General features: G+C 47.0%; 1 protein-coding gene across 4 annotated transcripts in view; it reads left to right on the top strand.

Annotated features, from left to right (window-relative positions):
• Window positions 1-12,052, top strand: part of LOC135524034 (reelin-like) — a 298,396-nt gene that overhangs the window by 184,110 nt on the left and 102,234 nt on the right. For all 4 annotated transcript variants that reach the window (XM_064951167.1, XM_064951168.1, XM_064951166.1 and 1 more), the window contains exons 9-19: window positions 4,849-4,954; window positions 5,564-5,804; window positions 6,086-6,237; window positions 8,565-8,716; window positions 9,001-9,116; window positions 9,344-9,552; window positions 9,765-9,893; window positions 10,099-10,208; window positions 10,414-10,480; window positions 10,939-11,043; window positions 11,306-11,434. In XM_064951167.1, coding sequence (XP_064807239.1) covers window positions 4,849-4,954; window positions 5,564-5,804; window positions 6,086-6,237; window positions 8,565-8,716; window positions 9,001-9,116; window positions 9,344-9,552; window positions 9,765-9,893; window positions 10,099-10,208; window positions 10,414-10,480; window positions 10,939-11,043; window positions 11,306-11,434 — 1,516 coding nt within the window. The remainder of the gene's footprint in view (window positions 1-4,848; window positions 4,955-5,563; window positions 5,805-6,085; window positions 6,238-8,564; window positions 8,717-9,000; window positions 9,117-9,343; window positions 9,553-9,764; window positions 9,894-10,098; window positions 10,209-10,413; window positions 10,481-10,938; window positions 11,044-11,305; window positions 11,435-12,052) is intronic.

Here is a 12,052-nt window from a genome sequence, read left to right as displayed (position 1 = left end):
CCTGTGTCACATTATCTCAACTGCAGGTATTAAATGGAGGCTCAAGTTTTACGTTACCTTATCTTCATTATTGTCCAGTAGTGTAGCCAAGTGCAGCAAGGAAAGAGTCCACTAATCCGTACAGTAAAAATGTACAGTATTATACAGAGCCCTTATTGCATGATATGTAGGCTACGTGAGCCTTTTGAAGAAAAAAAGATGTAGTTGTGTCCTTGAGCTTGTTACGGCTTTCAATAGGTTAAGGAGAGTCGGACCAAAATGCGGCATGGCTATTGAGATTCATGATTAATGAAAAAACACACTAAACACAAACACTACAAAACAATAAACGTAACGAAAACCGAAACAGCCTAATACTGGTGCAAACTAGTACACGACAGACATAAGGACAGGAAAAGGAACAAAAGGACAATCACCCATGAAACACTCAAAGAATATGGCTGCCTAAATATGGTTCCCAATCAGAGACAACGATAAACACCTGCCTCTGATTGAGAATCACTTCAGACAGCCATAGATTCACCTGGAACACCCCACTAAGCTACCATACCAATACATGTGAAAAAAAAACAAGACAAAACACACCACATACAAAAACCCATGTCACACCTTGGCCTGACTAAAATAGATAAAGAAAACACAAAATACTAAGACCAGGGCGTGACAGAACCCCCCCCCCCCAAGGTGCGTACTCTCGGCCGCACACCAAAACCCATAGGGGAGGGTCCGGGTGGGCGTCTGTCCACGGTGGCGACCCCGGCGCGGGACGTGGACCCCACTCTAACAAAGTCTTAGTCCATTTTCCTCTCGTCCTTAGATAGGCGACCCTCGCCGCCGACCTTGGCCTAGTAGTCCTCACCCAGGACCCCACTGGACTGAGGGGCAGCTCGGGACTGAGGGGCAGCTCGGGACTGAGGGGCTGCTCGGGACTGAGGGGCTGCTCGGGACTGAGGGGAAGCTCGGGACTGAGGGGAAGCTCGGGACTGAGGGGAAGCTCAGGCAGATAGTTGGCTCTGGCAGATCCTGACTGGCTGGCGGTTCTGGCAGATCCTGGCTGACTGGCGGATCTGGAAGAGTCTGGCTGACTGGCGGATCTGGAAGAGTCTGGCTGACTGGCGGATCTGGAAGAGTCTGGCTGACTGGCGGATCTGGAAGAGTCTGGCTGACTGGCGGATCTGGAAGAGTCTGGCTGACTGGCGGATGTGGAAGAGTCTGGCTGACTGGCGGATCTGGAAGAGTCTGGCTGACTGGCGGATCTGGAAGAGTCTGGCTGACTGGTGGATCTGGAAGAGTCTGGCTGACCGGCGGATCTGGAAGAGTCTGGCTTACCGGCGGATCTGGAAGAGTCTGGCTGACCGGCGGATCTGGAAGAGTATGGCTGACTGGCGGATCCTGGCAGACTGGCGGCTCTGGCTGCTCCATGCTGACTGGCGGCTCTGGCTGCTCCATGCTGATTGACGGCTCTGGCTTCTCCATGCTGACTGACAGCTCTGGCTGCTCCATGCAGACTGGCAGCTCCTTGCAGACTGGCAGCTCCTTGCAGACTGGCAGCTCTGGCTGCTCCTTGCAGGATGACAGCTCTGGCTGCTCCATGCAGACTGGCAGCTCTGGCTGCTCCATGCAGACTGGCAGCTCTGGCTGCTCCATGCAGACTGGCAGCTCCGTGCAGACTGGCAGCTCCTTGCAGACTGGCAGCTCTGGCTGCTCCTTGCAGACTGACAGCTCTGGCTACTCCATGCAGACTGGCAGCTCTGGCTGCTCCATGCAGACTGGCAGCTCTGGCTGCTCCATGCAGACTGGCAGCTCTGGCTGCGCTAAACAGGCGGGAGACTCCGGCAGCGCAGGAGAGGAGGAAGGCTCTGGCAGCGCTGGAGAGGCGAGGCGCACCGTAGGCCTGATGCGTGGTGCTGGCACTGGTGGTACTGGGCCGAGGACCCGCACAGGAAGCCTGGTGCGGGGAGCTGCCACCGGAGGGCTGGTGCGTGGAGGTGGTACCGGGTAGACCGGACCGTGCAGGCGCACTGGAGCTCCTGAGCACCGAGCCTGCCCAACCTTACCTGGTTGAATATTCCCGGTCGCTCTGCCAGTGCGGCGAGGTGGAATAGCTCGCACTGGGCTGTGCAGGCGAACCGGGGACACCATGCGCAAGGCTGGTGCCATGTAAGCCGGCCCAAGGAGACGCACTGGGGACCAGATGCGTCTTTCTCTGCCTCCAGTTCTTCCTTGGGATGGCGATATTCTCCAGGCTGTGCCCAGGGTCCTTCTACGTCTAGGATTTACTCCCAATTCCAGAAATCCTTATTTCGTATCTCCTGCTGCTGCTGCCTGTTGTCACACCACTTGGTCCTGTTGTGGTGGGTAATTCTGTTACGGCTTTCTATAGGTGAAGGAGAGTCGGACCAAAATGCGGCGTGGCTATTGAGATTCATGTTTAATGAAAAAACACACTAAACACAAACACTACAAAACAATAAACGTAACGAAAACCGAAACAGCCTAATACTGGTGCAAACTAGTACACGACAGACATAAGGACAGGAAAAGGAACAAAAGGACAATCACCCATGAAACACTCAAAGAATATGGCTGCCTGAATATGGTTCCCAATCAGAGACAACGATAAACACCTGCCTCTGATTGAGAACCACTTCAGACAGCCATAGATTCACCTAGAACACCCCACTAAGCTACCATCCCAATACATGTGAAAAAATCCCAAGACAAAACACACCACATACAAAAACCCATGTCACACCCTGGCCTGACCAAAATAGATAAAGAAAACACAAAATACTAAGACCAGGGCGTGACAGAGCTGTTGTCTATTAATGTTCTGTATTATGCCATGTTTCGTGTTTTGTGTGGACTCCATGTAGAGTAGCTGCCGTTTTTGCAATAAAATACAAAATACTTATTGCATTTATTTTATAGACAGGGTTACACAACACCAAATGCCCCTGTGTGAAAAAGTAATTGCCCCCTTACACTCAATAACTGATTGTGCCACCTTTAGCTGCAATGACTCCAACCAAACACTTCCTGTAGTTGTTGATCTCTCTCTTACGTCGCTGTGGAGGAATTTTGGCCCACTCTTTCATGCAGACCTGCTGTAACTCAGCAACATTTGGGGATTTTCAAGCATGAACTGCTTGTTTCAAGTCCTGCCACAACATCTCAATTGGGAATAGGTCTGGACTAATGTGTTTCTTTTTAGCCATTATCATGTAGAATTGATTGTGTGTTTTGGATCATTGTCTTGCTGCATGACCCAGCTGCACTTCTGCTTCAGCTCACAGACATATGGCCTGACATTCTCCTGTGGTAACACTCTATGTAATGAACGTTTATGAAATACCCTTACACTACTCAGAGAGGTCTTACACATCTTTAGCCAACACACTGAGTGCTTTTGTTGTTTTTCCTCTCTGCTTTCCTCACTCTCTCTCTCTCTCTCTCTCTCTTTCTCTCTCCTTGTTTCTCCCTCTCTCTCTTTCTTTCTCCTATCATTGTAAATTCGGTTTAGTGAGACCTGGAATGCCACCCAACAGCCCGTGTCAGGCAGATGGAGTTTTTAGACACTTCATATTTGTCATGGCCATTACACGCATCTGTGACAGTCCCACAGGAGAGCAGGAGAACAGGCTGCAGCGATCCCCCTCTCTCTTTCGTTTTCTCTCTCTCTCTTTCTCTCTCTACCGGTTAGCCAGTCAGTCTGCATGGCCCTGTATTTACTCATAAATATGAAAGAAACATACAGTGCTGTGTAAGTCCAACGTTAGGCCCTATGGAGGTTGGGGGTGGGGGAAGATATTGGGACCATTAGTGACCTCTGACCTGTGACATCTTAGCCCCTCTTTCCTCCCTCCCCAATGCCCTGGGAGGGGTGCACTCTAGCACCTCTATCCCTTCATCCCTCCCTTCTCCATGCTCCCCTTAGTAAAGTAGGGCCGAATTTCCTTTATAGCATGCATCAGCAGTACCACTCCCTCCTCTCCCCTCTCCCCTCCTCTCCGCTTCTCTTCTTTCCTCTCTCCATCAGCCTGTCCGCCTCCCTGGGCACCAACTGCTAAGCAGATCATTTCTATTTAACACCATTTAAAGTATAATTTCTACATGGCTGGGGAGGGAAGGAAAGAAGAAGGGAGGGGAGGAAGGAGTGAGGGGATAGAGGAATGGTGGGGAAAGAGACGGGAGGAGGGAGTGAGGGGAGGGAGTGAGGGGAGGGAGGGAGGGAGGGAGGGAGGGAGGGAGGGAGGGAGGGAGGGAGGGAGGGAGGGAGGGAGGGAGGGAGGGAGGGAGAAAGAAAGAAAGAAAGAAAGAAAGAAAGAAAGAAAGAAAGAAAGAAAGGAAGGAAGGAAGGAAGGAAGGAAGGGTTTTATTGAAGATGCTCACAGGCCTCTCAGGGCACCATTAGAACATTGCCATTCTCATTTTGAGGAATTTGAATTGATGCAGAAACAGCTGACTTTTACATTCTATATGTGTACTTCTCCTCTCTGGGCTTAGGCTGCTTCACAAATGGCACCCTGTTTTCTATGCAGTGCACTACTTTTGAGCAGGACCTATATAGCACTCAGGTCAAAAGTAGTGCATTATAGAGTAAGGTGTCATTTGGGACACAGCCTTAGCGTGGCGTTAATACACAGTGCTGTCCACTCATGAAGTATCACTATGTAACTCTTTTCCCTCTGTCTGTATCCGTGTGTGTGTGTGTGTGTGTGTGTGTGTGTGTGTGTGTGTGTGTGTGTGTGTGTGTGTGTGTGTGTGTGTGTGTGTGTGTGTGTGTGTGTGTGTGTGTGTGTGTGTGTGTGTGTGTGTGTGTGTGTGTGTGTGTGTTTCTCTCTCTAGGTTCCGGGACATGTAGGTTCAGTTACTCCGACCCCAGCATCATCGTGGCGTTCAGTCTGAACAAGAACAACGGCTCCAATGACTGGATCACCCTGGAGAAGATCAGGTCTCTCTCTCTCTCTCTCTCTCTCTCTCTCTATCTCTTTCATCATCTCTCTCTCCCTCCATCCTTCCCTATTCACACCTCCCTTCCTCTCTTTCTCCCTTCCTTTCTCCCTTCCTATCTCTCTCTCTCTCTCTCCTCTTCCTGCTTCCTTCCCTCCTCACACAGACATCCATCTGTCATAAACACCATGTCTTCTTCTCTTTTTTCGCTCTTTCACACCTCCCCCTCTCAATTTGTCATTCCTTTCCTCTTCCTGTAATATTTTCTTCTCTAGTTGTTTAGAAACACTCTCTCCCCCACTTTAACTCTCTCTCTCTCACCCTCTGTCTCTCTGTCTCTCGCTTCCTCTCCCTCTCCCTCTTTTATTTTTGATGATAATGTTTCATCATTTTTTCCCAACAGCATGTTAATTGCATGTTCTGCTTTATTGTAAACACGGACCCCTCCCCCGCCCACGCACACACACACAAACACAGATACACTCACACATACTCTCTCTCCCCAACACATGCACACCTTCCCTTACACCACTCTACACACACACACAATACACACACACAAGAAACACACTGATTCGGAGCTTATATATATCATATATCCTCTCCACAGAGCACCAACTAACAGCAGTACAGTAGTCCACCTCCTGCCCCTGCCAGTGCACTCCAGGGGAGATGGGGTGCGTTTACGCTGGTCCCAGGAGGCCCCCCAGGGACCCGAAGGCTACGAGTCGTGCTGGGGCCTGGACAATGTACTCCTGGTCAACGCTGCTTACATACCTCCCCTACTGGAGGATAATCTGGACCCCCCAGACACGGCCAACTGGCTTTTCTTCCCTGGGGCTACCGTCAAGGTACCATGTTCTTCTTTCTCTTTTTCTTCCTCTTCTTCTTCAACTGGCAGTTTGCAAACCATCTTTTCAGACGAGGTAAGGTAATAAAGGTAATCAAGTTGCCCTCACCAAAATACTGTTGCTTACTTACTAGGACCAGGAGGTTTTACCGGTCAGGTCGTGGTCAGTGTAACACTTCACCATGTACAAGACCTACAGTAAAGTAATATGTTATTGCCATACTGTATTGTCATCTGTATTGATGATATTTGACATTTTCATTTCACTTCCTTCTTTCCCAGCGTGCCTGTCAGTCAGAGGGCAACACCCTGTATTTCCATGGCAACAACGAGGAGGGGGTGGGCCACACCTTCGCCTCCACCAGAGACATTGACCTCCACCGAGAGGAGGGTCAGAGCTACTGGGAGGAGGACTTTGAGAGTCTGCCCACCAAGTGAGACATAATGATGTCATCATCATCTCCATCTATCTGTCTCCATAGCTGTGTGCGAATACCAATACTAACATACTGTATACTTAATGAGTACTACAGTAAATAATTTTAGTTCATATTAGTATACTTGAAACGAACAGTATTGTTTTAGTTGAGCGTACTAGAGCTTGGCCTGTCTAGAAGTTGATGCTGTTGCTAGGCAACCTTTTGCTAGCTTGTTTGTTCAACATGTTCCTTGTTAAAAAAATATATGATTTTGGGCGTGTTCGTAAATTTAATAGGGAGTGCCAGATTACATGCTGGGCGTTCGTAAATCCAGAGCTTTGAAAGATTGTCCAATCATAAATTCAGAGCGTTTCGCTCTCGGAGTGTTCAGAGCGCACACTGGACGCTCTGGCCGAGGAGTAGGGTTGATCCGGGTGTTCAATGGCAGTCAAGCAATCAAGCTAACGTTGGCTAGCTACTTCCAGAAACAAATGAGAGAACTGCTCACTCTGACCATTTTACTTACCCTAGCACAGTTGCTTAGGCTGTTTTCATGTTATCAAGAGCGTTGGTGACTGTAACTGTGGCAACAATTTAAATATGCTTTTTATGCAGACGTTTACTGACTCCAGCAATATTCAACGGGTGTTGTGCGTTCAGAAGTTCATCAGTTATTCTGCGCAAGAGTGCTCAGAAATCAGAGTAGAAATCCATTGAATTGATCGACTATACCACTGAGCTAAGAATGTAGTTGTCACGCACTGACCTTAGTATTCCTTGTTTTCTTTATTATTTTGGTTAGGTCAAGGTGTGACGAGGGTGATATATGTGTTTTCGTATATATATAGGGTTTTTGTTTTGTTTATGGGGTTGTTTCTAGTCTAGGTGTTTTTATGTCTATGGTTGCCTTGATTGGTTCTCAGAGGCAGCTGTTTATCGTTGTCTCTGATTGGGGACCATATTTAGGTAGCCATATTCCTTGGGTATTTTGTGGGTTATTGTCTATGTATAGTTGCCTGTTTCAGCACTTGTTTTATATAGCGTCACGTTCGTTTTGTTGTTAGTTTGTTTAAGTGTTCTTCCTTTAATAAAGAGGAATGTATTCTCATCATGCTGTGCCTTTGTCTCCTCTTTACGACGAACGTGACAGTAGGGATGTAAATAATCAAGCCAATAAATCTTGGGTAGTTAGTTAGATAGTTAGATAGTTAATATACTGCCTGGCAAGATCGATGTATTAGTAGGAAACTAACGTTAGGTAAATGATTTAAATGTTTTTTATTTAACCTTTACTTAACAAGGCAAGTCAGTTAACAACAAATTCTTATTTACAATGACGGCTTACCGTCATTGTAACTAGCTAACACACAGGTACATACTGTTCTAATGCTATGTGGTTCGTAAGGATAGCGTAGCTAACAAATTGTCAGCCAACACAACATGTAACTTCTTTGAAAAAGTATTACTTTATTACATTTTTCAAAATATTCTCAACATTTGTCATAATTAGTTAAAGAAATGAATTTGTATCCACTCTCGTCGGATTTCGGCTGCATATTTTCTTTCATTTTCTTCAAATCTGAAAAGTTATAAAGCCACGCCCGTTTTCTGAGGAATTGCATTACGGCCGTAAAATTCGGAAAATGTGTGGCATACTAACTATATCCATACTATGACCAATAAGCATACTATATACTCAATTTACATAACAAATAGTGCGGTTAGTATGAGTATTCGAACACAGCTCATCTCTCCCTTGCTATATCCTTTCACATATCAAAGCGTTCTTTCATCATCATCATCATGGAAGTGCTTTTATTCTGGCCTTAACCTGGGTCTTGTAAACTGAATATCTGTCACTCACCAGGCTTATCTCATTCCCATCATTGTGTCGAGAATGTCATGTATTTGAGTTCAGAGGACCTGTCTATGTCAGTTGAAACCTGTCTTTTGTCGTACGTGTGTCATCTCTCATGCGTCATGCGTGGCTCAAGCAGATCCTGCTGAGGATTGGAACAGGTGTCACCTCCCAGTCCATTCTCCATCTGTCACACACACAGGGAAATGTCATCAGTACTGAGAAGGAGAGACAGAAACTGCTGAGACAGGATTGCTATTCCAATGTAACCCTTCTCTCTCTCTCTGTGTGTAGCTGGGATTTTGAGGGGGCAGTGAATGGGACCCAGGGTAGGGAGATTGAGTCAGGCATGACCCTGGTGTTTAACCCTTCTCTCTCTCTGTGTGTAGCTGGGATATCGAGGGGGAAGTGAATGGGACACAGGGTAGAGAGATTGAGTCAGGCATGACCCTGGTGTTTAACCCTTCTCTCTCTCTGTGTGTAGCTGGGACATCGAGGGTGCTGTGTATGGGACCCATTGTGGGGAGATAGAGTCAGGCATGGCCCTGGTGTTTGAGATGGATGGAGAGAGGAAGATGTGTACTCCCTACCTGGATACCACCTCCTTCGGAAACCTTCGGTTCTACTTCACCATGGGTAAGAACCACCTACCACTGACACAGACTCTTTCTCAATGATGTAAATACCTGGCCTCTCCTTGCCTTCTTTGTAATGACCTGTTGAGCTTCCACTTTATTGTTCTCACCTGTCAAGACTTTTCCAATCAGTGCAGATGAAGGGGAGGGACAAGGAACGGACAAATATTAAAAACATTGAGAAAGAGGCCTATTCTCTGTTAGCTAAGCTGTCAGTCTTTTTATGCTTGCAGCCAAATATTTTCCTGACAAAGAAAGCATGCTTGTCTGTGTGTTTCCCTGCAGGTGGTGGGGAGTGTGACCCAGGAGAGTCCCATGAGAATGATGTCATCTTGTTTGGTAGGTCAGAGGGGAGACGAGACCTTGTGCTGTTGGATACCCTGCCATACTCCTCTTATAGGGTGAGACTACACACATAACATAGACCTGCTCCATCTCCTACACTAGGTTGCTCTATGAACTGAGCAAATTCAAACTGTATTTTTCATGTTTCGCTAGCTAAATGGAAAATATGTTGCTCCGCCCAGCTCAAACCATTTTTAATTCCTCAACTGTGCTTCATCTCCTCTTCCCTCCCTCTCTCCCTCAACTCACCCCTCCCTTCCTCACCCTCCCCCCTCTCCATCAGACTCCGTCAGTAGTGTCAGTAGCCCTGTCCACAGACCTCCAGACCCCCATCACCCAGTTCTGCCTGGAGCAGCGGGCACATGGCGGTGCCAACCGTCACGTCTGGGCAGTAGACTTCATGCAGCTGCTGCCTGTCCTTCCTGGCACACATACCCATGTAGCACAGTTCTCCATCAACCTGGGCTGTGGGTCCTACCAGCCTGCCAACAGGTAGGATATGATACGACCGGGACTCAAACCTGGGTCCAACCCAGTACCTTAGCCGTTCCGTCAAGAGATCGAACCTCGCTACAATATGATATGATACAATATTGAGGTGTCCATTTCCATGGGTGCAAAGTTTCTAACTTTTTTGTCTTGTTTTTAAATTTATATTAGCATATTTTTGAAGTGTAGATAAGATTTTTCTATCACTTTGTTAGTGTGAATCTGGAGTTTTCCACCAATCACGGTCGTTCCTGGTCGCTGCTCCACACAGAGTGTCTTCCAGATTTGTGTGCTGGCCCCCACCTACCACACAGCACCATCTACTCCTCAGACAACTACAGCGGGTAGGCACCACACACACACACACACACACACACACACACACACACACACACACACACACACACACACACACACACACACACACACACACACACACACACACACACACACACACACACACACACACAGAGATGAGTGTGTGTTCATAGAGATACATTCAATTGCTACTAGTGTTGTATTTAAAACTATGTTTCTACCAATCTACAGCTGGACTAGGATCTCCATCCCACTTCCCAATGCTGCCTTGACTGAGACCACACAGTTTCGCTGGAGACAGAGTGGCATGGGTGCTGGCAACATCTGGGCCATAGACAATGGTGAGAACCTTGCACACATTAGTGGTCCTGTGTGTTTCATTAGAGCATGGGTCTGGCGATGCTAAATTGAATGGTTCAAATCCTTTAAAGATTAACTTTCTAGAATCTCAAAAAGAAACCCTACCATCGTTCAAGGTATTATATTTCAAAGTCTATATATATATGTATAATTTCTTATCTCTCTCTTATTTGTGTGTATATCCAGTGTACATTGGTCCATCCTGCCTTCGTTTCTGCTCTGGAAGAGGACAATGCTCCCGCACCGGCTGCAAGTAAGAACAGAACATAATGAATGAACAACACTGTATATCTTGAATGAATTATTCTCTTTCTCTTTTATTGCTAATTCATCAAATGTCTTAGCGCTAAGATCGTGATCAAATTATTTTATTTTTATTTGCATCTATTAATCTATGTATTATTTTCTGTATCTGGTTCCATTCCCATCTCTCTCTCTCTGTTTTTCTACTTTGCCTTTCTCCTTCTTTGTCTCTTTTCTTTCTCTCTTTCTGTCTTATTCTGCCTGCCTTGTCTCCCTCTCTCATCCCAATTTTCCTCTCCCTCCCACCCTTTCCTAATATTTTCTTCTTCTGTCCCCATATTTTCTAACCTCCATACATTTATGTCCCTCTCTCCTCCTCCCTTCCCTCCCCTCTCCTCCCACTCTTCCTTCATACCCTCCTTTTGCTCTCCTCCCATACCCTTCCCTCCCGCCCCTCTGCTCCTGTAGGTGTGACCCAGGCTTTAGTGGTCCAGCATGTGAGCTGGCATCCCAGACATTCTCTGCCTTCCTGTCTGAGGGTTTCTCCTCCCCCAGACTCTCCTCCTACCACAGGTAAACTAAAAGGAGAACGTGCTCAACGATAGACAGTCAGACAGACGGACTGACAGACACACACACACGTTGAACGTTAAGCACTGTGTTACATTGCTATTAGGAAAATGTGCTATTGTTCCCACCAAAAAACTATTATAATTGTCTAAACATTCTATTTTGTTTACATTTTATGTTGCATTACTAGCTTCTCTGGAGTGTGAACTGATAAGAACAGCCCTATTAAACAGATTGTGAAGTTCTTTATCTCCTCCTTCCACAGTTTCTCCTCCCTGAGGGGAGCGGAGGTGAGTTTTGGCTGTGGGGTTCTGGCCAGTGGCAAGGCTTTGGTCTTCAACAGGGACAGCAGACGACACCTGGTGACCGCACCGCTCGACAGTTCTCAGGCCAGGTACAGTACTGGGCTAGGGACACACACTCACAGGTGCTTGCACATACTCATGTATTACTGTACGGGAAAGAAAGGGGAGAGAGAAAAATAATGATAATGTCTTGCAATTTCAGTCAATGTCTATGAATGAGACTTGGAGGTACATTTGAATATTCACATTTACACACCTTTTCTAATGGTCAGTTTCACAGAATACATTATACTGGGATCATATCAGGGTTCATCTCATATCCTCAGCAGGCATTCTAATCTCTGATTAATATTGCAGAAGTTCCAACAAGTCACCTCTCTCCTCTCCTCTCCTCTGTCACCTATTCCCTCTTTCTCTCCTCCCCCCCATTCCTGTGGTGTGAGATGGATGGGGACTGTAGATGAGAGGAGATTTGAGGGGAAAGGAAGAATGAAAGAGAGTGAGGAATAGAGTAGGATAGAGAGATGAGATGGCATCTGTGTTTGATTGATTATGCCTTCTGTGGCTCCCTGTGTGCCACCTGACGGCCATATTTAATACCACTTTCATCTCAGACTGAGTGAGCCAGAGGAAACTGGGCTGGTGATTAGAGCCACACTGAGCCAGAGCCAAGGACAGAGGGAGCTGGAGGCTGTGTGTGTGTGTGT

This window comes from Oncorhynchus masou, chromosome 31 (genome assembly GCF_036934945.1).
Source record: "Oncorhynchus masou masou isolate Uvic2021 chromosome 31, UVic_Omas_1.1, whole genome shotgun sequence".
Lineage (NCBI taxonomy): Eukaryota > Metazoa > Chordata > Actinopteri > Salmoniformes > Salmonidae > Oncorhynchus > Oncorhynchus masou.
This window is presented reverse-complemented; position numbering and strand designations above follow the sequence as displayed.